Here is a 26,046-nt window from a genome sequence, read left to right as displayed (position 1 = left end):
TGAGCACAAACGCTGGACTTCATCTGCGGGTCTAGCGAGGGCGGCCGCGTCATGAGCTGCAGGATGTGAGAGGTCGAGGAGGTCGAGGAATTGCTGACTTGAACTCTTCGTCTGGACTCAAGTGCCAGTCTCATGAGGCCTGATTGAGAAAAGCGCAGATCTTGGCAAGCCACGGGGCTGAGTCCGGGTTTTCTCAAATACCATCGACACCAACGCTCTCCAAGCCATCCTTTTAGCTCGGGTTATTTGATATACAAGTATTCAGCCTTGGAGCAGGGCCATACACTCCGTCATCGCTGCAATCATAACAGCTGCGTCAAAACTCCTGACAAATTTCTTTGCGCAGGATAACACTGGTCATCCAACAATACAATGAGCTCCTCTTGGCCCCCACCGCATGAAGCCGCCAGCTGCTTCATAAGCGAGACGACAGCGCCTCAGAGTTACCCGACGGTGCATCCAATGGCGGACCCTTGCTGAATAATAAAACCTCACAAAGCCCTTTGGGTGCCCTTGATCCACAATTATACGAGGCTCCAAGAGTTCGTGGTACACAGACACTCCTCCTTCGTTGTCACGGAGCTTCTGCTTGATATTTGGGTTTCTAGGCTAGCAATGGGGCTTCGTTCGGCCACATCAACTTTGCAGGAGTAAACAGCGTTACCTACAATCCCTAGACAGCGAGGTCGAAGGAGCCAGAATAGACTCCATCCTCTCAGCTCACGCCGTCACAGGAATATCCACTATGCCCAAACCAATCAGTCATTTTCACGAAGAAGGAACTCAGGAATCATCAGAGAGTTCGGTATGGGCGATCACATTGCATCGGGGAAAATTTAAGTGCATGTTCTACCCCCAGGTGAGACTTTCTCGACGGGTTTGTTCCATGTTTTCACATCCACTTAACCGCCCAAACTTGGTTCAAGATCTGAGGACCCCAAGGCCAGAAAGCTCGGGTTCTCTAATGACAAGGAAAGGCTGAAAAAGTTCTTGACGGATTCGAGCACTCGGCAAAAGGTTTCTCTGCTGGCTGGCGGTACACTTCTTCCGCGAACTTCATGGTGATGGTACTTATGTACTGAGGAAGTCAGCTTTTTTTGGACGCCTTTAAGCCGGACGTCAAGACACCAAAGCAGATGTCAGAAGCTCCAGCAAAGGGAAATCGCGGGTCGTCATGGTTGCCCGTCCGTTGCACGTCGGTGGCATCAAGCGACGTTTGGTGTCAATTGAGTGGAACCACTTAAGTATATCAAGGTGTATGGCCTTGATGCTGGGCGCAGGTTTGAACATACACTACTTGAAGCGGGTAGAAACAACAATCTATCTGGGAGCGAGCGAATTGAGGCTCAATATCGATATCTATTTGCTAGGACTGGCTACCTTGGAGAAAGCAATGGGCCAAGCTCGGAGATTGTTGCTCAACCCATCTGATGTGCCATAGCTGAGCAGCTGAGCTCAATTTGCTTCGCAGTGAGAGGAGCAGTAGTACTCAACACAGTAGAGAGTTGAGGCCACGACTGGTGACCTCCTCCGCCGTCATCCTGGGAGATTTAGCTCACTCCCGGGATTGGAGGCTCCCCGCTCGGCTTTGGGACCGGCTTGGGCTCCTTGGGCCCACGAGCGACGACAGGCGAAATGATAGCTGTTGTCACAATAGTGAGTTATCCGATAGCATATGAATAGTGGAAGATTAAACTAAGCTTACCAGAGGTGCCTGCCATTCTCTTCTGAGTGAGGTATCGTTGAAAGGACTTTGAATAATATTTTCAAGTCTCTTGCTGGTAGTGTAGTCGTGGATAAGAGGAGGATTGTTTTCGTGGAATCAAAGTGGTGGGTATGAAGAAGAACAAAAATGTCGAGAAGTAGCAAGAGACCAGGAGGTATTTATAACTATGGAGAGGAAGAGGGTACAGAACGTTGTCGTTTGCATATCACTTTCAAGTGTAATGGAAATTCGTTGATGCAGTGATACTAGTACCATCATGACTGAAATGGCAATACCACGAGTTACTAGTACTGACTTGCTCAGAGGTGACAACTAAGAGTAGGTGACAGAGACGGATGACTGGAATACTAGGGACAGGCGCAAGTGTAGGATTTCGAGCCGTCACCCGGGTTTGCAGACGACGATGGATAGAAGAACTCCTAGCACGAGGCACATAAGTTGAAAAGCGCATCAAAGCGCTTCAAATCGATTCAAACCACACAAAACCGATTCAAAGAGGATTTTACTCTTCGGACCAGGATCCTCTAGGACGGCTCGAAGACCTGGATGGACGGTGTATCGAATGATGAATCTGAACAAGGAGGTTTTTTTTTCAATCAAATAGCTTGTGCTCGGGACTGGAGTTTGTATTGCTGGCTGGTGTCATCATAGTGAGACTTCGAATGCCCTACGTCTCCAGGGCGGTGTCAAGTCCACCACGCCGCTCTACCGCAAAGCCTTCAAAGTTCACAGACAGGACTTATTGTTGTAGCCTGTTCCTCCACTCCTGCTCCCCGAGGGAATCGTTCGACAACGTACCAACCCAGAGCAAAGCACGACGACTTCCATTGTAGCGTAGACAAGGCCTTGGATCTTTCAGGGTTGATGTTGAAGCCAATCAGCACGGAGAAAAATGGGCTAGACGGCTTGCAGATCAACCTCGAATCCACAATCGCTTGCTGCACTGTAAAAGCACCGCAGGAAGTAAAGCTCTTTCAAGTCTAGAAAGTGCTGAGACTGATACACTGGGAGGCTCCGAGGAGCCTCCGACGCATACCTCGCTTCAGACTTCCTAGCCCTTGATGATATGGAGCCACAAGTGCAACGCTCCGCTCTTCTGTTCAGGCATCGTAGTTGCTGCACCTTTCTGGGTGGCGGGGGCGGCAAGTTCACCGTATAGAATGACTGGTATCGTGTCAGGGCTGTTCATGGTAGACACGTGTAGACGTTGGCAGTGCAACGTTAGAGAACGGAGCAGCATGTGTGAAATCTTCCGAGGGAACGGAGTATCCCGCGGGTCTCGGGGTCTAATTGCGCATGGCCGTCCGGAAAATAATACCACGTGTTCAATCCTCTTCGGAACGAGAGATTCATTTTTGTTTTTGCTTGGCCGTTATGACGGTGATTTGACCTCATGGAAGGAGGAAGGCCTTCTAAAACTCTGATCAGCAGTTGGCAATACTCAAGGGAGAGGTACAAAATTTCATGAATTGGGCTGCGCAGGCGAAAAGCATTTTGACTGTTCGCCAATGCTTTACAGCACGTTTTGAATTCGATCTTTCCCACCTTTACTATGATGACCGCCCAGATGATGAGTTCAGGTCGTAAAGTGGTGCTTCTGCAGCGGATTCATGTTGTCTGGTTATTGCTGTACCTTCGAATGATTGAATCCGCCCACAAGCCGCCTGAAGATTCGGTTTCGGCCTCACTTAGCGAGCTCCTACCTACCTTCGATCTGGTATTCCCCGACAGGCGATCTGGCCTTGTGCTGCTGTCGATCGTGTCCGCATGTTGCAAGCCAATGAGATTGAAACGCATTGGCGCAGCCTATAGTAGCTTTATTGAACAACTCCAAAAGTGTGTCGTCTATACTCGTGGAGTGAAGCGACTTCCGCAACAAGGCAGGCAGCAGATGGAGGTTCTGGACACGGTTAATCCGTAATGGTCCTTCCGAGATAAATTCCAAATGCATCTTATTTCATCACGTTGGTGGAAATGAGATGCGGCACAATAGGTGCAGGAGAGGGCCGTAGACCACTCACTTCAAGGCAGTTTCGTCCAACTCTAGGTAATCTTCGCTTGAGAACCTGTGAAACAGACACGGAAGGGGTAGTTCAAAGAAATTATTGACCGAACACACTTTCTTTCAATGCCGTCCAGCGGGTCCAAGCCCACCTGTACTTCAAAGACCACAACAGCCGCCGATCCAGTCTCGTGGGAGGTCGGAGCCAGTCGATCCAGGCAGCTAGTCTCCTGCACGGAAGCAAAGCAAGAGAAGAAGCTCAATCTGGCGGAGCTGCAGGCGCAGAGATTCAGGAGACTTCCCAGGTCGGTGAAGTGGAACATTTCGCCGTGGATGATAGTGTGCCGTTCGCGTGGTCAACGAGGTCCCCGTCGCCTTAGTCGAGGCTGTGCTAAGCCTCAATGATAGAAATGATCGTCGGGGGCTGAAGACCCTGATTTCCAAAAGTAAATCTCGACTCTTGTAACTAATATCCCCTGACGCAGCTTGGTAGGCGTGTCGAACTTACATCCGTGAGGACTACACGTAAGGGTGTCGGTGGAGTCTTTGAGGAGCGATTGCCCCTAAGAAACTTACCCCTTGTGGAAGGCCCTGCTTGCCCACACAGTTGTTTACAGTTTTGTGAATATCCTTTCTTGCCATGTTTGCGAGAATCATCGTTGCAACGCGTGGTGGTGACTTTGGTGGTGACTTTGAGGGAAGTGGACTGCTCGTTCAAATATGCAGAATCAGATCGGCGGGCGTTATCGATTGTGTCTGCAACAACGTCGCTGTCAATGGAGATTGTAAAGAGCCAATGTAGAAACATTTACCCCAAGTCTTGGCACTCAAGCATATCCCCCTGGGATGTATTCGATATGGTAATTTCTCGCTGAAGTTGGAGGTCGAGGGGTCTCAGCCGAGCTGGAAGAAGGTGAACTGGGAAGCCGGGTATGTACACTCGAGCCCCAGATACAGAGCGACGAGGCGCTTGATTCGCTGGAAGTCAGTATAAGCGATTCATTGGCTTGCGGCCGCTGGACCAACTGGAAAGGGGAACAACGCTAGGGCTAGCTATCACTGTTCCACTCATAGCGTTGTGGTCAGTTGAGTTTGACTCGAGGTAGCCAGCTGAGACTGTGCCGTTTAGCTATTATCAGTACACAAAGACTACCTGAGAAACCTGAGTTCGGAACGCGCAACTCCAATAAGGACAACCGGACAATGAAAGTATGATCCCCACATTAGGGGCGGAGGAGATAAGGTCCGAGCCTGACTCCGAAGCCTGGTCTTGCGGGTGATGCCTCCGGCAAACCTGTCGTTGAGTCAGACGCAGAATCGTAGACTGTTAGAGGTTGAGAAAACAAGCCTCGCATGGAGGATGCGCATTGTTGGGGGTCGAAAGTTATTGCGAGACCATCTGGCAACATAACCCGGGTGACGTGTGTCGTCAGATATCAAGGAATCGACTCGCATGATGAGTGTCGTCAATACTGCGAGAGGTGGGGGAAGCAACCTAGAGATAGCCTGACTAGGAGATGATCGTCGGTAGAGCGAGATAGCTTTTGTTAGTGCAAAGGCTTCCTCTCATTTGCGGGCTGCTCATCCGGAAGGACGGCCGAGGATGGAAGACCCGTGCCGTCGCAAAACCCTCGACATCTAGACAGGGTATCGCAGACGAGAGAGCAACAATGGGTGGGGGGAAACGATCTTGCCTCCAGGGGCAACGTCATCAGGGGAGGAGTTGGCTCTCTGCATCGAACATTGTGCCGCAATCTGCCAGGGTATCTTCCTTTGATCCTGCAGAGTGATGTCTTTGCAGCTGGCTGAACTCTGTTTTTCAAAGCAAGGAGCAGCCAATAGACCAGCATCGTGAGCCAGGCTTAGGGATGCGCAATTGAGATGCCTGAGGTAATAGGACGCTAACCCTGGGCGCCCTCGGGGTGGCAAGCTGCTTAGCGAAGCCAAGGCCAGATGACAGATCCCGGAGGGAGAGATGCCGCTCTTTGCGGGATAGGACGCCTGCACGGAGCTCAAATTACGCACAAGTGATTGGTAGAAGCACCAGAGGCATGTGAAGCCGGTTGAGCCAGGACGGGAGGTGAGGATGGAGGGCGCAGGATGAAGGTTTGGAAACTGCTGCGGCAAGGATGTGAACAAAGACACGGGCAATGGTTCTCCGGGGCCTGATTTTGAGGGATAGTGTATCTCAATGAAGCAAGGGGGCCTGACAGGGAGCAGCCAAATGTAGTCATTGACTTTGGGAGAGAGGAGGAAATGGACGAGAAGGAGCAGACTTTGTCGCGTCGGCTCCCCGCCTTTGAACCCTTCCAGCATTTCTCAGCTCTGCAAGCTTTGCACCATGCCACATCCGAAGTGTGTGGATGGCGGTGGAGGGAGGGGGTGCCCTGTTCGTAGCTTGATAGCCTAAGTTTGCTGTGTTTGTGGAGTTTGAGGTTGACAGATGGCGCTAGTGGCGCTAGTGGCGCTAGGGGAATAAAGTGGGTCTTTAGTGGATACTAGCGCGATGGCGCCACCAATCACTCCACCAACTTCGGCCCGGAGCCGATTGCGCATCCAACCACAGCAACCACCAGCAACCACCAGCAACCATTCCGCCCCAAGAAGCACGTCAAACCAAGACTCCTCCATGCAAGCCACTCGACTCCATACCCCGAGATCCATCCTCGCGCCATCCCTTGCTTGCTTGTAGCAGCCACCTCTTCGGATCTGCCTTGCCGGCATATTTTGGGCATCGTCGATTGGCTGCCGAACATGCATCTCTACTTGTCATTGCCACCACTGCTGAATTGGGCCTTGCGATTGCATGGATGCTCAGGTTCCTACACCCACAAAGCAACTTGAGATACGGAACATGGGCTTCTCCCATTCATGCCAGCCGCGAGACATGTCAAATCCTTTTTTTCCCAGACTCCATCGCTCACCCTGAGCGTTGACAAACGTGGTCCATTAATACACGTCGCGACCCTGGAATGTTCCTCCCCAGTTCTCCCACCCGTCACCCACTCACGCACACCCTGACATGCGGTGCATTGGCCTGCTGATCTTCTGTCAATAAATTTGATCTACATATTTCTTTTACCACAAGCCCTTCAAAGATCAACACGTCCTGGATACCTAGGTATCCATTGAACCACTTGCTGCCCATGTTGCAAGCAAGGCTGGACATTCTCTACATGCGAGACACTGAGGCCACAATGGAGACTACAGAACCAATCATGGCGCTCCCGCCCATTGACACCTCTGTGGGCGTACCTCTTCTTGCTCGGGATTCCATGGCAACATTCCCAGAGATTTCTCAAATCACCCTTGAGAACCCTCGAACAGAGTGGCATACTTACAGCGAGGCTTGTCCCAGCCCGAATGTTCCGACACGGTGTGAGTCAATCTCGCGAACACGCATGCCGCAATTTCGGCAATCCAGAAGATGGGCGAGGATGTATGCCAGATCACGCGCGGAAATGGATGCAGCTCCAACGCGCCCGTCGACTGGGGACCGATGCTCGTCCGCGACTGGCAACGATCAACAAAATATTGGACGCTCGATGTCTTTACAACAACATCGCCTCCTTCCCAAAGCGGTGGGCAACAGTTTTGGACGTCCGAAGATCCCCCGCAATATCAGCGAGGCCAGCACTAATTCCGGCGGCCTCTGCGCGCATAGCGCCGCTTACTACTGGCGATGTGTCAAACCTCTCATTAGCAAGGTACCACGTGCAGGCTCAAGAGTATGGCCGAACAGACGGCCTCGAAACCGAAAAGTCACAACAACGAGACGCCAGGATGCCGCAGGCCGGCGGCCATCAGCTTTGATTTTTGTGCCCCCTGTCTTGCGAGGAGAGAGCAACCCCGAAAAGGACAACCACAACATCTGTTGCGAATCTGGCTTCACTATCACCAATGGGGGTCTCCGGTCATGTCTCAATGGAAACTGTCGCGCGGGGAATGAACCTGAGGCCTGTTCGGCGCTCGCACCCTCGTCGATACTCAACAACCCCATCAACAGCGACGGATTTTCAGACGAATGCAGAAATGTTCTGAAAAACTTGAACTTTGACAGTGATCGCCTCGTGCCGACTACCTCTGCAGTACCCGCCGTCGTCACGCGATCCTCAGCAAGAAAATATACTTCTCGTGAACTCATCCCGATGCCAGAAGACACTGCCCGCAAGCAGCTACTGTCTCAAGCTATTACCTCCAAGCCTCTACCACCATCACCAGAAGTCAGAGCACCTCACAACACCCCCACAGCCCCTCTCTCGGCTCACCCGCCTCAACGCCGGGAATTTGTAGCTCAAGCTCCAGGCAATACTCTGAGCAGTCTCAACAGGATGCTGCAAACCAAGCAGGCCGAGCCGCTGGCCGTCTCTTCATCTCTCAATTCATTACTTGAGCACCAAAACACTACCACCAGGCCACAGCCTAGACAGGCGAAGCACGTAATGCGTCTCTCTTCCGCACGATCGGCGAAGAGTGCTGCCAATACTCTTGCGGGAATAGAAGCTCAAGTTCAAAGGATGTCGCACTACAGTATCGACGTGGAAGTCAGGCGCAATGGGTCCACGGATTCTGGAGCCCGGAATAGCGGACCTCCTCCCAACATACCACTGCCTGCGTTGCCCCCGGAAGCACACGATTTACAACTTGCTGTGACCAAATCTTCAGAGGACCTGGCAAAGCTAGAAGGCGGCCTCGAAGAGAACTTGCAGATTTGTGTGCACTTTGTACGCCATGTCATTCGAAGCACCCGCGCCGATAAAGTCAAAGAAAAGAGAATGCGCGATCTTGCCAAGTCGCGCGTTCGCTTGAGCAAGGTTGACTCTTTGGGAACGAACGAAACTCGCCACAAGGCTTTGATGTCTAAAGCCTCACCGGCCATCGCATACCATGTTGATGAGCTCGATAGGTTTCCAGCCGTCCCGGACTCCCGACCTACAAGTCTTTGCAGCAGGTCCACGTCGTGTTATAGTCGCCAGCACAGCCCAGAGCTGAGAACTCGCCAACAGCAACGCTGTATGTCCAAAGTCCAATCCACGGAAATTCAACGGAGCAAGCCTCCTCCACAAACGCTCAGTCAGAGCAATATTTTCGTCGTCGTCGACAGTGATCCCGTCACAGCGCGTTTTCGCGCGGGCGCCATAAGTCCAAGACTGAGCATTGCAGGCAGCGTCACTGGGGTGGCAAGTGCAAGGCATGCACGAACTCCTTCCAAGCTCAAAGAGGTCATGGCCAACAGGTTGAGTCTACGCGAGAGTCCCAGACGAGACACTATTCTGGGCAGCCCTATGGAGAGCCCGAGACGAAAAGCAGCAGGGACCAGTAGTCCGCTGGGGGAGCAAGCGGTCAAGCCTCGTCGATCACGTTCTTGCTCGAGCGGCCAAACCAACAAGTTGCCTGGAAGAATTGGCAGTCCTGCCCCAAGCACAGCCCCAAGCAGCTCTAGTGACGACCACTGGCTCACGCCTGGTGAGAAGATCTCGCCGATCAAACCGGCTAGCCAGCAGAGGAACAAACGCCGGCGATGGAACAGCGGCGACATCAACCTTGTTCGACAGCTACACCGAGATTTGCACGACTACTATGTGACGATCTTGGAGCAGGAGGAGAAGATCAAGTGGCAAGCCACGCAGATCCAGACCATGATGAAGATCTTTGCGCCAATGAGACATATTCCAGGAGGACTGGAAGAACCTGTCCTTCTTCACGACTCTCCTGACAGAGACACTCCGACCCCAACCAACAGCAGAACTCTCAGGAAGTGCCGGAGCGCACTCGCCGGAGACAGGCGTCCGCCAAGTTCCGGTTCTCGCTCCCGCTTCCCACTGGACAGCATCAATGAGCGAACCCTCAACAGCCAGGGTCATAATGCAGTGAATGAGGATGATGCGACTAGCACTGCTCCTTCCTCGGAAACGAGTTCACTGGTGTCAATCAAAGCTAGCGCTTCTGATACGTCACTGACGGAGCAGGAGAAAGTCACGGTACCAGTTGGCAAGCAAGGCGCCGACGTGGAAACATGGGGGTGGATATAGATCCCATGGCGGGGGCTGGCGCTGGACTTCTGAATATGTACAGTATATTTCTTTATGAGCTCGATCAAACCTGGATGGAGTTGAAACGACTTGATTTGGCCTCGGTATAGGACAGGTCTCTTGGGTAATGGGGACAAATGGATGTCTGTTAATGTTTAAATTGAATACCACAAACAAGTGATGATTGGAAATGATAATGAAAATTAGTCGCAAACATCTCTAGAGTGGGTTCGACTGCTAAGCCAGTGCCTGACCATAGTCAGATGGTCGTTAGAGCCCTGTAATACTAGTAGAACTCATCAAGTTCCTCCAGAATCGACTGGAAGAACGGGGACCATCACGTGTCAGGCTGACGCCAAGTAAGGCAAGGCTGTGGCGAAAGAGATGATTCGAAGCCAGAGCATCATCTTCGTTTGTTCGTTCATCTTTTTCCAACCAGCGACAGAATAATTCTCTGCACGACCATAACACTGACCAGAAGCAACAAGCACCAAGGAAAAGAAACATGTCCAGCACAACAAATGACACCCAAAGACCGCTAACGTCCCTGCCTTTCCCTCCCGTCACTCCAGCTCACATCCTAAATTGCTCTTTCCACTCGTGGTATCCCCGTTTCCGATCTCTCACGCCCAAATCCCGACTTATTCCCCTCTCTCAGCCATTTCTGGACTATCTCCGTGCCGACGGGATAATATTGCCTCCTGAGCACGGGCCCAATGACGCAGATAGTGGGTTCGAAGACGGCTTCCAGAACGACGACGAGGAGGAGGACGAAGATCCTTCGGAACAATGGGCCGACATCCATGCAAAGATCCGGTCGACGATATCCGAACTGGGAGGCAAAGTGATGCCGAAACTGAACTGGTCGGCGCCCAAGGATGCCACCTGGATTGCGACCACAAATGACATGGAATGTCGAACTCCAAATGACGTGTATTTGCTGTTAAAGTCAAGCGACTTCATCACGCATGACTTGGAGCACGCTTTTGATGGATGCACCATCGCTGTGGATTCGAAGCACGGCGACCCCGAGACCGAGATTCACAATGGTGACGTCCAGGGCGATAGCCAAGAGAAAGCATTCCCTGAAGTGCCTTACCATCTTGTACTACGGAAAGCATTCAACCTGAACCCTTCACTCGAATTTCGGTGTTTCATCCGCCAACGAAAACTCATTGCGATCAGTCAGCGGGAGATGAACCACTTTGATTTCCTCTTCGACTTGCAAGATGCCTTCAAAAAGTTGATCCAGGAATTTTTGGAGCGGTACTTGCTACCTGTTAGCGGTGGAAAGGGGTTCCCGGACGAAAACTTCGTCGTGGATGTCTATATTCCCCCACCGCACGACCGTGTGTGGTTAATCGACATAAATCCATGGGCACCACGGACGGATCCATTACTCTTCTCCTGGCTGGAGTTGCTACAATTACCATCGGTAGAAACCCCGGGTCCGAAATTGGAGATTGTAGAAGGACTGGATGGTGCAAATCGAGAAGCAGAGGTTGATGAGGATGAAGAAGAAGGAGATGTGGTCTTTGACCCGGAATTTCGGCTCGTGAAACGAGATGATCCAGAGGCCTATCAATTCTCGGCGACAAAGTACTCGGCGCATAAACTTCCCAAGGAAGTCGTGGACGCCAGCATGGCGCCAGGAGACATGAAGAACATGATGGAAGAATGGAGGAAAGTCATGGACAAGCAAGTGGAAGAAGACGAGGATTCGGATTCGGAAAATCCTTGAAAACCTGCCTGGGAAAGCAGGACATCTTCGTCCTTTCGGCTTATGCAAAAGGCCTCGTCTCTTCGCCGCTGGGGTCTCTGTCTCTCGACACATATGATTCCCGATCCGCCACACTGGTTCACCACAGATAACCACTCAACCCCATTCGAGGCGTTCTCGCCGATGTGGCTTACAGATGATTGCGATCGCCATGGGCACCCGAGTAGAGTTTGCCATCCAGATGGGAAAAAGATGGATCGATCTCCTGTTCTGAGCCAGTTTGACCGCAATGAGCTCCAGGAAATGAGTGCTTCAGATAAATACAGTCCGATCTACCAACCACCGAGAACAACCATGATAACGACTCGAGTTACTTTCCCACCACTTCCACCGGCCGAGCGGAGGCGATGCCATTCTGGAATCTGATAGCAGCGCCCATATCCCACTGACCGAACAGTCACAAAAGTGATGCCTTTCTGCCGGGCATTAGCGGTTCTCGACCAGTTACAACCCGTTGTCGCAGTTCTGCTGCGCAGACGACATGGCGATTGCCGATCCATAGTCGAGCAATTAATCACTGAAAATCTAAATAGCCAAGCCATATCCATTATGACTGTTCACACTAAGATCTTGTATTTGAAAAGTGCAGCTAGCCATACTCAGGAGCAGAGCATACCTCCCTAGGTAGGTACCATCACGTTTAAACGATCAGGTAGAATGCCATTTACCTTCATACCCTTGCTTCAGCATTGGTCGCCTGAAACTATGTTTTCTGGCTCTCCTGTCAATCGATCTACCAGGTCCGGAGGAAAGGGACTGCGTGAACCCCGCACCTTGTTGAGCACATGTGTTTCAACATTGAGCTCAAATATCAGCCTGTGAATGCGTCATTGACCTTCTATTATCACAGCTCTATATCAGACAAATGATGACTGGAGTCGAGGAGAAGATCATGGACCCACCAACGAATTCAACTGGCATCGTTGACCCGGAGGCTGGTGCTGCTGCACCAGCGGAGAACACCCAGGCACAGTCGCAGCCCGCTCAGTCATCATTGACTTCATCTTTCAAACAATCCGACTTTTCATGCGTCTATTTCGGCTATGGTTCCAACTTGTCGCCACGGACGATGAAGCAACGATGTCCCGACTCTCTCTTCATAGGCATTGCCGAGCTGAAGGGCTGGAAATGGATCATCAACGAAACGGGATACGCAAACATCATACCTTCTCCGGGGGATGTCGTGTACGGAAGTCTGTGCTTTCTCAGCAAGAGAGACGAGATGGCCCTGGACGAAAGCGAGGGGGTGCCCTGGCTGTATGAAAAGATGACATTGGCGGTCACACGGCTTCTAAACGACGTTGACAAGTCGTCTGACTGGGCAGCGGCTGGCGGAGATATTCAAGTCCAGGCCACGGTCTATGTGGACGTGCAGCGGACGACGGTCGGCAACATAGAGCGTGAGTACGTTATCTGGGTCAAGAAGGCGATTGAGGACGGGCACGCCGCGGGGATGCCGGCGGGATACGCTGAGAAGTATCTGCGGCCTTTCCTGCCGACGGACGAGAGGCAGCTGGAAGATATCGTGATGGTGAGGACGACCAGGTTCGGAGAACACAGCGCTGGGCTTGTGCCTCGAGGATTTGCCAGCTGGTCGAGGGGATGAAATGACAGAAGAGAAGAGCCTTAGGGGGACAAAGGGTTCTATGGACCTTGAAGGTAGTAGATGAGAATCATAGTCGGGGTCGTTATCGATAGCCCGCGCGCTAACCAGATACGGAAAAACACCAACAACGCGCAGCTCGGACTTGAGGATTCCAAACCCTAGATTCAAGCTGGACACAATGCCATGATAGAATGTCCTCCTCATAGATGCCGGGCTACCACAACAACTTCATCTCATTCTCTGCAGACTCATCCCAACAATATGCCCTCCGAGGACACCATCCTGGAGGGGCCGATAACCCCAGCCCCAGTCTTTGCCTATCGCGCACTTCGAAGCATCTTCTTTGCCTCGCCCGAATCCTCGCCCGAGCACGACGCCAACAAGGAAAACCTCGTGCCTGCATACCCTCCCTCGTCACCAAAGCGAAAGCACTCCACGGGAAATTCGCCTCAAACGTCCCCGTCACCATCACAGAAGCGCAAGCGGGAAAGCGACAACACTAATAACGGTGGCGGCGGGACAATCCTCTCTCCTACAAAGGGCATACTCCGCACGCCCGGCCTGGCGACACCTCGAGCAAAGTATCTAAAGGACATCAACGTCAAATTCAAGAGCGTCAGCCCGGAAGGCCCGAAGTTGGCGCCGCCGACCCTTCGCTGTTCAAAACCCACCAACAACCCGGCGGCATCACCCACGAAGAAAAAGTCGACGCCCGTGTTGCAGGACCCATTATTACAAGATGAGGAATTGCTGCTAGGAAACCGCCCTACAACCGCGTCTGTGCCACCAAGTTCACCATGCGTACTCTCCCGAGCATCCATCGAAGCCTACCTCGCGCAGACCGAAAAGGAAATGAAGAAACTGGTCCGCTACGGACAGAAGATGCGCGAGTACGCGCGCAAAAAGGACGCGGAAAACCAGGAATTGAAGAGCATGATTGAACAGCTGCGGAGGGAGAATGAGAGATTGAAAAGAGGAGACGCGGACAGCAGTGCTTCTGAAAGCCACCGCGGTGCCAGCGGCGATGTCCCGCAAGTGGTACGGGGACAACTGAGGGATAAAGACGAAGAAAAGCAGCGGCGGGTCAGTGTTGGGATAGTAACGGGTACGAATAATGCGTCGCCGGCGCTAAGGGACAAACCTCGAGGCTACGTCCGGGAGGAAGTCGATAGGGTCGAAACCACGGTGCGAAGCCAGAGATCAGAGAAAGCGTCCAAGGACCAGAGGTACACAAGCCTGTCGAGTACCGGGACAGCAGAACGAAGCGATCGTGTCTGCGATCCTGCAAGACCTTCGGGTCCGTCGTGCAGTGCCCCGAGCGACCATCCACCCTCGATCAAGCGATCACTCTCAACGTCCACATCCCAGCGAAGAGCTTCAGCCGCAACTTCAACTTTAGTATCAACGACACGTCCCAGCGACCTTCCCAACAACCCACCTCCGTCAGCGGAGGCAGATCCGGCGGCGATAACAACGTCCATCCGCTCCGCCTCGGCGGGCACCATCGCCGCTAGACCCAGCATCACAAGACTGCCACCCGAGCGCGTCGCAGCCGCGCGACACAGACTCCGCCGACGCACTGAAGCGAGGAAAGCAAATGTTCCTGTCGTTGAGGTCGTCTTGACTTGGGACAAGCGTGGGGAGGGGGATGGGAAGGGACATGCCGGGAACGAACGGCAGCTGCTCGGTACGGGGACAGTGAAGGCGCAAGAGCCCGCGAAGCAGCTCGAGGAACCGAGCGAGGTCGACTGGGCGAATCTCTGACCGTGTTCGTTGTTGTCGGCGTTAGCCCTCGCCCTCGCCCCTCGCACGGCGTTCATACCGTCTAAAAAGTCCCGTCCGGCTATGGAAGCAAGCAAGCAAAGACATAGATAGGATATCCACTGGCTCTCTCTGCGCGCAGTCTGTTCCCCATCTACATAGTGATAAGGGGTGGTCTCGCCTTTGTACAAAGGAAGGAAAACAAGATTCGCAAGGCCAGTCGTTCAAGAGTAGTAGACATGTCCTCTGGGTCTGCCGTCTTTCGACTGAGCACTGGTTTCCTCATCGTTCCTTCGTCATTTGAGAATCTAAGTCTATATGGTATCGAATTGTATATGGCGAAAAAGGTCCAGCCACATTTTATATGTTGTGACATAAGGGGACTGCAAATCGACATGAGTAACTTCAACCCACGCTCTCAGTATTGACAAGGGCCATATCCTCGGTCTGCGTCCCTTGCGTCCGACTCGACCCGGGAAACCTGGCCTGCTCGCGTTGGTACTGCTGCTCCCGTTCCTCTTGCGCCTTCTCTGCCTCCTTGCGTTTCTTCTCCGCTGCCTCTTTCTCGCGCATCTTGATCCCGGAGTAATTCAGGGCCGAGATGATCATGACTGGACAACATCGTGAGCGTTGGAACAGATAATTGGGGGCAACGGACAAAGGATGAAGCAACTTACAGGCACAGAATCCAATCGCCAACGCCGCGCGACGGGTCAACACCCACCGCAACCCCTCGACCTCGCTCCTCGCTTCACTGTTCAGAAGCACGGTGATCTCATAGTTCAGTTCCGAGATCTTGCTATCGATCTTGCGCTTGTCCTCCTGCAAGCCCAGTTTTCGATCATTGAACAACCCCTTCAATTCTTCCTTGAGCGTCATCAGGTCCTGCGTCACCTTCTGGTTCAGGATGTCATATTCGTGCTGCAGCTGTGCCCGCTGGCTGCGCTGCTTGAGCGTCTCGGAATGCCGAGTGCTTTGTAGGGTGGTCTTTAACTCGGAGCAGGCGGCACGGAAGAGGTACGATTCGTTCTCAATGTCGGACTTTGAAACGAGGCCTTCCTTGGCGACGTCGAGGTTTAGCGAGAGCATCAGCCGGATGGCTTTCATCAGCGTTATGGCTTGGTCAACGGTGTAGGCGTCCTTGTCCTTGGCCGCTAGCTGCTGGACAAGCGAGTAAGTGTCGAAATGATGTTCGTACGGCGATGGTTCGAGATGGGGGTGCTTGGGGGCGTCTTTGCCCTTGACTTCCGACGGCGAAGGTATCGCAAGTATCAGGTCGAGTTCTTTGTTGTCTAGAGGCTTGTCCTCTTCTACATTGATTTTATGGTTTTTTGTGCTCATTGACGCTTCATCAACATAGTCTGACGTAGCGTTTGATGGTTGGGGCTCGTCCTGCCCGACTTCTTCTGCCGTCGGCCCATCTTTCTTCACGGAGCCCGATTGAGATGATTCTCTGCCCTCTTTTGACTCCTCATTCCCCTTTTCCTTCTCGTTGCCCTCTCGCTGAGAACTCGCTGCTTCCGAAGGTTTCGACGGGGGTGGGAGGTTCTGGGTAGCAGCGGGCCCGTATCTCTGGGGAAAGGCGTCCTGCGGACGGCGTGCAGAAGTATGCAGCTTGGCTTTACGACGAGGTTTCGCCGCAGCTGGCGGAGGGGCTCGAATGGAATGGTAGGTGGTTGGCTCGCACGCACGCACGGCGCGCAGGAAGTTCGGATATAGAAAAGGCAGGCGTGCAGTTGCCATAGTTTTGAGCAGAGAATCACCTGCCTGGAGAGTTCCTTGCCGTCAACTCAATTGTGAAGCTGGGTTTTCTTTGCTCCTAAGAAAATGTGTTGTCATCGGCTATTGTTGGCACGCATCGGTTCCTGTTCCCGGAGAAAGGTAAGGCCGTCTCCGGCATTTCCCCTCACGACTGTCTGCATCGACACAACAGCATCGACGTGTGTTCTACCATGATCAAGGTATGAGACACCGAGCAAAGCTTTATGACAGGTCATCTACTATCTGTTTCTCTGTCACTTGCAGTGTTCTAACAGAATACCGCGAAAGACCGTCCAAGATCTCCCGGGGATTTCGCACAATCCGATCATCGCCTTGTCAATGCGATGCCCCTTTCTTTTGCGGGCTACCCATGTACGGCTCTACGGATGCTTGCAATGGAAAGTTGACAGAGTAGTAAGCGAAGTTCTGATTTATCAGAGGCCTCAGTTGGAACTGAAGATAGTGCTCAGCGCTGAGTGTACCAGACTTCCCTCTCGCCCTCGTGTCGGCACTTGATGTGGGGACCATCATAACTCTGCAGCGTTGGTGAGGATCAACTCATTGGGATGTTGGCCATCAAGCTTGACGGAATGGGCCACTATTGGCGGTATCTGCTAGCGCGGGTCCTCGACGATATGGTGGTACAACAGCATCAATGCCACCAGCAGACCAGGGCATCCAAGACGAAGGATTTCCGTTGATCCTGTATGGACAAGGAAGTCAAAGAGCAAAAACGTGGTCGAGAGTGCTCATTTTCAAAGAAACGGAAAATGTACGACTCGGACTATTCATATAAACGTCTGCCCCGTCGGAGAAACTGTGCCTGGGATCGAGTCGTCAAGCACGATGGAGTCCCACCGCTACTCGGGGTCAAGACGACGCTTTCCTACATTGATTCCGGGGTTACTCATCAGACAGGATCCTCTCGAATGGGTGAGAGCGTACATCGCGAGACCTCCAAACATCAGATTAAAGCCGGCATGCGCAACATCTAATTGGGGTCCCCTCCCCAAAGTTGGAGAAACCAATAAGGCGTCGTCTGGACAGTGGGCATACTGCAAGATCGAGGCACTATTGTGGTCTGATGGTGACCAACGGAGCAAGAAATCCGGTCCTGGATCTGCGGAGAGCAATCATGCAACTTGGAAGCCAGATGACCCAGATCCGACTAAGTCTTGCCTCGCAGGATGCACAGCCTTGCAGCAGAGCTCAAGCCACTTCAGGATATCATCCAAGCATCAATACTCCTTGCTGATGGATACAGAACATCCAGACTCCGTTATCGTGCTCCTTCAGGGCAGAAGACTTGTCTCAGAAATCCGAGGCGCTTTGAGAAGTGAGAGAGAAATCTCTTGCTAAAGACTGAGCTGGCAACGGGAACAATATCGCTCTAGGGTATGGCGGGGAATGGCAGGAACCAACGGGTAAGTGAACAGCTTGTCAGACGTGGGAGTAGCTGCTCTGGCACTAGAGCCTTGCTTGGGGATATCTCGGTCATGGATCGATTCAGGGCAAGCAGGAATCGCGATCCATGTCCATAAGATCTAGGCGCATGCGGGTGCGGATTATGTGGGTTCCCATATGGCCTCAGGTTGACTTCAGCCGTTTTGTTCAAGCCTTGGTACCTTCCGCAAGGGCAGATGTTGCTGGCCAACTCGGGCAAAAGCGGGCGATTCGACGGCAAATCATTTAGGCCGGCCATGAAGCGACAGGGACGGGAGTTTTTGGGCAGGGAATTCCCCCAGCTCCCCACATGTTCCCAGTGCCGGCCGAGCTTCCGCCATTTGATACCAAAATAGTACATTTGTTTACATCCAGGGATTGCGACCACAGCATCGGAAGACTAGCAGTTCAGCCTTCCGAAACACGGAAGAACATTTTCTAGACCAAAAGGGCCGTGTTGTGCAGCGGAAAGGTACAACTTCCGAGCAATGCCCGCTCGTGCGTGGTGTAGGCCATTCCATGTAGGGACACGCGTATCTCTGGAGCGTCAGCATCAAGGTCTCGACGTCCTAAGGGCGCTTGTCATCCTCTTGTGGCCGCACATGACCCTCGATTGAGGCTACGCAAGTCATGGCGATACTATAGCCGTCAAAGAGGGTATTTGTTCGGCATGGCGCCGAATGCACGAGGAGAAGATCAAGCACAATCTGAGGACTCGGCGGGCAGGGTGAGGCGACAGGACGGGTTTCGAGGACCAAGTGCCGTGCGTCAGGCGGCAAGGGACTCGGGTCGAGCTGGGTGCAGGAGAGCCCTAGAGCTCAGACTCTGAAGCAGCCAGCATTGGACGAAGTAGCAGTCGGAACGTGAATGGTGGGGCAGGCATGATGAAGGTGGCAGTGACTGGCAGTGACTGGCAGAGCTCCGCAACAGGACGAAGAAAAGAGGGGGAATGAAGGATGATGTGTGGAAGACTCGTTGCCCTAAGAGTAACTCGTCCAGGACAGCAAAGAGGGAAAAATCTTCGTGTGCGGTCATTGAAATGGGACATGGTCACAGGGTTATAAATGCGCTGAGCATTCGTCCGAAGACGACTGGGATTCTTGATTCTTGATTTCTTTGATATTACTGCTATACTACAGTTTCTCAGTGATCATCTTGTGATCTGAGACGTGGGTTGAGGCTTTGAAGGTACGTACCCAGCTCGCTAGCCACTGTCCTGGTTATTTCCTTGTCTGTGCTCTGTCTCTGCAGTGTTTCGATTCGGGCAGCATTACCCGGCACGCAGCTGGCTTGCCGCCGTTATGGCCGCCCAGCAGCGGGTGAAGGGCACCTAAAGAGGCCTCCGGCCAAAGTCCTTTGCTGCTGAAGCTGGAGCTCACCTGCTCACACCTAGCACCACCAGCTTCTGAGACTGCGGCAGCTCCCCCCTCTTCCTTTCTTCCTTTCTTCCTTACTCTCCCTGCTCTCCCCCGACACATCTCCTTCTCCTCATCCCCTCCAAGCCCTGCATTGGTTCCATCGTCAAACCCACCGCTGCTCTTCCCCCAATCCAACTGCCCTGGAGCCCCCATCTACCCACATCACTCAGCTTCCCACACTGACACTCCAATCCCGGCCATGTCTCTGTACTTGTGGCAACGGGCGTGATGCACACCTCTCACACCCCCGATGTCCTCAATGATCGCTCATTCATTCCCCGCTACACCTTAGCCCCTCCCGTCCAGGTCCGAGCCAAGCTAACTGATATTCGGTGTTGCTAGTCAGAAATTAAGGTACCGTTTCCCAGGCTCAAAGCTCTGCCGGCAGACGCATCCAGCTCTGAGCTCATGACACTGGACTGACCCAATGCTCCTGGCCCAGGTCTTACTACAAAACCACTTTATCGCCTGTTTATCTTTTCGAAAATTTCTCTCGACCTGCTCATCACCTTGACTCTCCTCTCATCTCACCTGTCCTTTTCACAATGGTATTTGCTCGTGCTGCTGCGCGCTCTTTGTCGCGCCCCACATCATCCCTCTTTTCTGGTTCCCCGCATCTTGCACGCCGTGCAGCCATTCCTTCCATTGCCAAACGCACACTGACAGCCTCTGCTTCACGCCAGGGCAAAGTTCTTCTCGTCCTCTATGATGTATGTCTGCTGTGGTCTCCTTTTGCCAGCATCCTCAACCCCCCAAGATTCAGTCCCTTACAGTGACTCCAGGGCCACGAGCATGCCAAACAACAACCCCGCCTCCTCGGAACCACAGAGAACGAGCTAGGGATCCGAAAATGGCTTGAGGATCAAGGACACACATTGGTGACCACCTCGGACAAGGAGGGCGAGAACTCCAAGTTTGACCAGGAATTGGTCGATGCCGAAGTCATCATTACCACTCCGTACGACTACGACGCCCACACCGAGAGGAGAATACCTTAGCCGATGTTACTAACACTTGGCTCTAGCTTCCACCCTGGTTACCTCACGGCCGAGCGGCTCGCCAAAGCAAAGAAGCTGAAGATTGCCGTAACCGCCGGTATTGGTTCTGATCACGTCGACCTGAACGCCGCCAATGCCACCAACGGCGGTATCACCGTCGCCGAGGTCACTGGCAGCAACGTGGTCTCCGTTGCCGAGCACGTTGTCATGACCATCCTCACCCTTGTCCGCAACTTCGTTCCTGCCCACGAACAGATCGAGAGCGGAGACTGGAACGTCGCAGCTGTGGCCAAGAACGAGTATGACCTCGAAGGTAAGGTTGTTGGTACCGTTGCCGTCGGCCGTATCGGTGAGCGTGTGCTCCGTCGTCTCAAGCCCTTCGACTGCAAGGAGCTGTTGTACTTCGACTACCAGCCACTCAGCCCTGAGAAGGAGAAGGAAATTGGCTGCAGACGCGTCGAGGACCTCGAAGAGATGTTGGCCCAATGCGACATTGTCACCATCAACTGCCCTCTCCACGAGAAGACTCGAGGATTGTTCAACAAGGAGTTGATCTCCAAGATGAAGAAGGGTAAGCTGCGCCCGCCACTCGCTTCATCAACTTGAGACTAATCTCCACTCTCCAGGTGCTTGGCTCGTCAACACGGCTCGTGGTGCCATTGTTGTCAAGGAAGACGTCGCCGAAGCCCTCAAGTCCGGCCAGCTCAACGGCTACGGTGGTGATGTGTGGTTCCCTCAACCCGCCCCCAAGGACCATCCTCTCAGATATGCCAAGAACCCATGGGGTGGCGGCAACGCCATGGTTCCTCACATGTCCGGTACCTCTATCGATGCACAAGAACGTTATGCGGCTGGCACCAAGGCTATCCTTGAGAGCTACTTCTCTGGCCGTCACGACTACAGGCCTGAGGATCTCATCTGCTACAAAGGCGACTATGCCACCAAGGCTTATGGCCAGAGGGCCAAGAAATAAACACGGTCCGTCGAAGCAAGCACAGTTGATGGCAAGACTATAGCAGATTGATGATGTGTACAAGCGAGGGTTGAAAGGGAAGGGTGAGCATGCGGAGGGTCAATTATTTTTTTTCGGCTCAGTCCAGCAAGCCACCAAAAGCAGAAGTATACCATGAGGAGCAGTGATATCTCTTTCTTCCCCAGCAATCTAGGTCAGGCGGAACATACATCTATCTGGGATGGAGAATCTATGATAAGTATTGGGCTGATTGAGATTGAGCAAATCTCGATCAAATCCAAAAACATGATTGACGGATCGAATGGCCGTGGATGCGACGCCCAAAATGTCATTTCTTGCATGTGAAATTTCCTTCTCTTCGTGACCCTCAGTGGGACAAAAAGTCTCATGACAGAATTACTGCAGCTCTCCAAGGTGGTGCGGGGAAAGCTCCAAGCTCCAAGCTCCAGCTCCAGCTCCCCATCAGGCTATTTTGTCCTAGCTTTTCGATCTTCCGAGTAGACATCTGCACGATCCATGTGCAATGCCGGCGATATATCGGGGAACCCACATTCGTGAGGATTTCAAGCGCTTATCTTCCCCCAGACTCCAGTCTTTCAGATCATCTTTTCGTAGTCAGAGGCTCTGTCCGGTGCTTGAAAGCTGCTTGAACGATTAAGCGGACTGTGGAACTGAAGGGGGCCAAAGAGTACGACTAGTGGCTGTAATAGGTCTAGCGCCTTGGCTTCCAGACTGGGATTAGTGGCGGAGAACGGGGGTTCAGGCGGGTCTGATAAGCAAGCGAATCATATCGATAAGAACATGACGGTATCATCACGTGAAAGCAACTTTGCCACCTCGCCACACCTGCCGCAAGATCAACCACTTTCTGACACGCTAATGCGCCGAGCGCACCTGGGCGCGTAGGTATGTCAACATCACCCTCATTGAAGCAAATAACAGGTTGGTCGCAGCCATCCGAACATTCATGAGAGATGATTCTCAAGCTGGCGGGAGGGTGTCGCTCTGTCATCGCCCAACACATCATTGCTCAGAACCATGGGCGGAATGTTTCGACAACGAATCAAGGTCAAAGGGTTGTGATCATTGAGCCATGCAAAAATTCCTCGCGATGGATCATACACTTTCAAGGAGAAAATTTTTAAGGATGGTACACTTGCCACATCGATGGGGCTTGGCTTGGGTCCACTGACTCGCCAGATCAAGGCAACCAACGCACACCAATGGCATGAACGCTCCTGTGGATAAAACACCCCAGCTCAGCCTTGTGTACCTAGTGGAGAGAAGGAACCCTTAAGATACAGAAGTCTCTGTGCTGGCTCCATCTGTCAAACAAACCCAGCCGAGGCTTCCAATGCTTCCGATGCGCTCAGCTCGTGCTCGTTCTCGAATTCTTCTTGTGCAATACCAAGGAAAGGTGGAACCCCCGTGGGTACCCCAGGGGTGCCCCAGGACTCGAGGTTTGTCAATGCTGCCTGTCCCAGGTGTGATACCCAAGAGGTGAGAAATTCTCAATGCCAAAATTGGTCGCAAATGAAAAGCTTCAAAGGAGGGTCATTCCAGTCGATCCTAGGCATTCATTGGCAGCAAACAATTCTAGGCTTTCCGGTCCCATCTGCCGTATTTTTCAAGAAAGGCCTGGTTCGAGGATGATCCTGAAAAATCCTCAAGGATGCTCAATGGTAGGTATCAATTCCAGTTCTGAAAGGATTTGCTGCACAGGGTTTGGTGGCATTGATGTGAACGAGGAGGCTGGTGGTGGTCAATAAGGTGGGACTTTAACTTTGACAGGTTACCGGACGCCCTGTTTCAGCCTCGCCTACCTGTATTTTTGAAGACGACATCCCCACTTCCATTGAAAGATTCCTTCAAATCACTCAACCCTTCTTGGCCTCAAGAGGACCCTGGGTTGATCTGACGATGGAAAATTTGCGAATAAAAGCACAGCATGCCCCCCTCGAAGGACATTTCCTTCTCTCGCAACAGTACTCGTACTCGTGAGTACCCCCAACAGTCAACACTCTTGCCCGTTTGACTGACAACGTGCTCCAGGAGCCCAAAGCGACACCAGCACCAGCAGCAGCAGCGACAGCAACAGCAGCAACCACTACCCGTGAGTATGAAGTGTACTTTGTCAGCAAGTTGACTGTTGCTAATAAGATCGTTGAGAATCACAGTCACCATCTACACCCTTTCTCTTCCTTTCGCCCACCCGACAAGCACCATGGGCAACTTCCTCTCTGTCCTTCGGGACAACGACCTCTGTTGGCCAATCAAGAGGTTCATCCTCAAGTTACGGCTGAGGAGCCTCGCCAACAAGATCTTCCGCCGGGCACCCCGGCGTGGGATGAGGTCGACGTCCGACTTCTCCCTCTCAGAGGTTCCTCCTGAACTCTGGGAGGACGACATGGGCCCTCTCCCTCCTCCTCCTTCTCCCTCTTCCTCTCCCGCCTCAACCCTCCCAAGGGTTGTTCCTCGTCCTCGGCGCGGACACCTGTTCGACCGTTGGACAACTCCGTACTAAATTTGCGGGCGCCGCGGCCAAATGTGCATGACGCCGATGTCTGACAACAGCGGTTAGCCCCCAGACTGCCTCGCAGAATGGACCTCTATCTACCGTCAGGTCACAGACGGTTGCAGACCAGTAATGACTGTGAGAAGGCTTCGGCTGATGTCCCGGTTACTGAGTCGCACAGCATGGCATCTCAGAACCTCTGACTCATCAATGTCAAGTTAAAGATGAGCTCTGTCACCTTCCGGATGTGTGCGTACTGGCTTCGGCTGGGTAGATGCCACTGAAGGTTGGATGTGAGCCTTGAGCCAGCAGACCGAAAGCGCTCCAAGCGTTATTAGACTCTGGCCATCGAGCTGCGCAAAGATATGTCCAAGGTCTGCCAGTCTGTTTTTACAAGCGACAAGAGCATCAGAAGCCAGAGCACCAGTGGCAGCAGCGTCAATCTTCCTGTCCAACACATGGCAGTGCGACCCGATCTGGGCTTGCCATACACATTCATTCACCACCACATTCATTACACCAAGGGTTGACGGCATCCTCAAAGCCATCATGACGCTCTTTACACCACTTTCATTTACATCTATGTCGACCTGCTCTTTACACCACTCTCATTTACACCTATGTCGACCGCTCTTTGCACACCACTGTCGCTCGCTATATACACTTCTGTCGCTCTCTATACACATCTGTCACTCATTACACACCACTGTCGCTTACTTGCTCGCTCTCAAATCTACACCGCTGCCATATCCTTTTTATCTACGCTGCTGCTTGGAATACTGTCGCTCACTGCACCTCTGCCACTCACTCAATTCTATACATTTTGCTACTATTTATGTCACCATTTACCACACTATGAAACCACGTCAATCACTCAACTCCTCCAATCGAATGAAAACACCACATTACTATATACCTCAACTCCACTGAGTGACAGAGGAACGCCACAATCTACCATACAAATACAATCTAAACACCCTGCAACATGTCAATCGCTCAATACTTGCTCAATCCCAGACAAGCCAACCCTCCACAATCCAATTTACCCAGCAACATACCCTCATAAAAGAGGAACAATATGCTGCCACCATCTATCACCATCTACACCGCCGTTTAAGCTCCATCAATCATTCACCAAGCATTCAATCGTTCAGTCAGCGTTCAAGCATTCAATCAGCGTTCAAGCGTTCAGTCAAGCGTTCAAGCATTCAAGCGTTCAGTCAAGCGTTCAAGCATTCAAGCATTCAGTCAAGCGTTCAAGCGTTCAAGCATTCAGTCCAGCGTTCAAGCGTTCAATAATCCATCAAGCGATCCTTCTTTCAACCAATCCAAACCTCCATAATCCAATCTACCCACACCCCTACCCTCGTAAGAGAGGAACAACATTTCGCCACAATTTACAACCCTTATACATCACTACCTAAACTACTTCAATCATCAATCATTCAATCATTCGTCCAAGCCGACTGCGCTTTCCACTACCCATCAACCCCTACCACACCTGTTCTCCTCCATCAATACAACAAGACGAAACTGTTATGATATCATTGTCAATCTACACTGCTATCTACTACTATCTGCACCGCTACCCAAGCTACCTCAATCATTCATTAAACATTCAATCATTCAACCAAGCCAACTGCGCTGTCCACCAGCTATCAACCCCTACAACGCCCATTCTGCTCTATCAACAGAACAAGACAATGTTGCCATTATCTATCGCCTGTTTCCCTCGAGGCCGTCATCTAAGCTCCTTCAATCATGCATCAACCATTCAATCGTTCAACCAAGCCAACATTGCCTTCCACAAGCCGTCAGCTCCAACGACGCCTGTTCTGCTCTAGCAACAGAACAAAACAATGTTGTTTATTGTCTATCCGCCTATTTACACTGCCATCTGTCAGCTGTCTTCAAGTCATCACATCCACTCAGAGTCAATCAGCCAAAAACTGCCTCTATGTTTCAGTGAAGCAAAGCCAGGAAAGCAAAGGCCAGGAAAGCAAGGCCAGGAAAGCAAGGCCAGGAAAGCAA

At 52.3% G+C, this 26,046-nt stretch overlaps 7 protein-coding genes across 7 annotated transcripts; 6 read left to right on the top strand and 1 right to left on the bottom strand.

Moving 5' to 3' along the window:
• Nucleotides 1-6,925: 6,925 nt before the first annotated feature.
• On the top strand, nt 6,926-9,760 carry Z520_07460 (uncharacterized protein; the record flags this gene model as incomplete). The annotated part of the gene is made up of 1 exon (XM_016777958.1): nt 6,926-9,760. One exon carries the CDS (start codon nt 6,926-6,928, stop codon nt 9,758-9,760), a length of 2,835 nt encoding a protein of 944 aa, XP_016630864.1.
• A 505-nt stretch (nt 9,761-10,265) lies between these two features.
• On the top strand, nt 10,266-11,501 carry Z520_07459 (uncharacterized protein; the record flags this gene model as incomplete). Its single annotated transcript, XM_016777957.1, has 1 exon — nt 10,266-11,501. One exon carries the CDS (start codon nt 10,266-10,268, stop codon nt 11,499-11,501), a length of 1,236 nt encoding a protein of 411 aa, XP_016630863.1.
• Nucleotides 11,502-12,408: 907 nt separating this feature from the next.
• Nucleotides 12,409-13,146, top strand: Z520_07458 (uncharacterized protein; the record flags this gene model as incomplete). The annotated part of the gene is made up of 1 exon (XM_016777956.1): nt 12,409-13,146. The coding sequence occupies one exon, from the start codon at nt 12,409-12,411 to the stop codon at nt 13,144-13,146; it is 738 nt and encodes a 245-aa protein (XP_016630862.1).
• A 261-nt stretch (nt 13,147-13,407) lies between these two features.
• Z520_07457 (uncharacterized protein) lies at nt 13,408-14,910 on the top strand (the record flags this gene model as incomplete). Its single annotated transcript, XM_016777955.1, has 1 exon — nt 13,408-14,910. One exon carries the CDS (start codon nt 13,408-13,410, stop codon nt 14,908-14,910), a length of 1,503 nt encoding a protein of 500 aa, XP_016630861.1.
• A 402-nt stretch (nt 14,911-15,312) lies between these two features.
• On the bottom strand, nt 15,313-16,650 carry Z520_07456 (uncharacterized protein; the record flags this gene model as incomplete). The annotated part of the gene is made up of 2 exons (XM_016777954.1): nt 15,313-15,518; nt 15,585-16,650. The coding sequence occupies 2 exons, from the start codon at nt 16,648-16,650 to the stop codon at nt 15,313-15,315; spliced, it is 1,272 nt and encodes a 423-aa protein (XP_016630860.1).
• A 3,424-nt stretch (nt 16,651-20,074) lies between these two features.
• Z520_07455 (formate dehydrogenase) lies at nt 20,075-21,500 on the top strand (the record flags this gene model as incomplete). Its single annotated transcript, XM_016777953.1, has 4 exons — nt 20,075-20,239; nt 20,312-20,487; nt 20,554-21,098; nt 21,154-21,500. The coding sequence occupies 4 exons, from the start codon at nt 20,075-20,077 to the stop codon at nt 21,498-21,500; spliced, it is 1,233 nt and encodes a 410-aa protein (XP_016630859.1).
• A 1,948-nt stretch (nt 21,501-23,448) lies between these two features.
• On the top strand, nt 23,449-24,024 carry Z520_07454 (uncharacterized protein; the record flags this gene model as incomplete). The annotated part of the gene is made up of 3 exons (XM_016777952.1): nt 23,449-23,497; nt 23,553-23,613; nt 23,670-24,024. The coding sequence occupies 3 exons, from the start codon at nt 23,449-23,451 to the stop codon at nt 24,022-24,024; spliced, it is 465 nt and encodes a 154-aa protein (XP_016630858.1).
• Nucleotides 24,025-26,046: the final 2,022 nt, after the last annotated feature.

Source organism: Fonsecaea multimorphosa, assembly GCF_000836435.1.
Source record: "Fonsecaea multimorphosa CBS 102226 unplaced genomic scaffold supercont1.15, whole genome shotgun sequence".
NCBI lineage: Eukaryota > Fungi > Ascomycota > Eurotiomycetes > Chaetothyriales > Herpotrichiellaceae > Fonsecaea > Fonsecaea multimorphosa.
The sequence above is the reverse complement of the archived record's forward strand: the minus strand, read 5'-3'. Positions and strand labels throughout refer to the sequence as shown.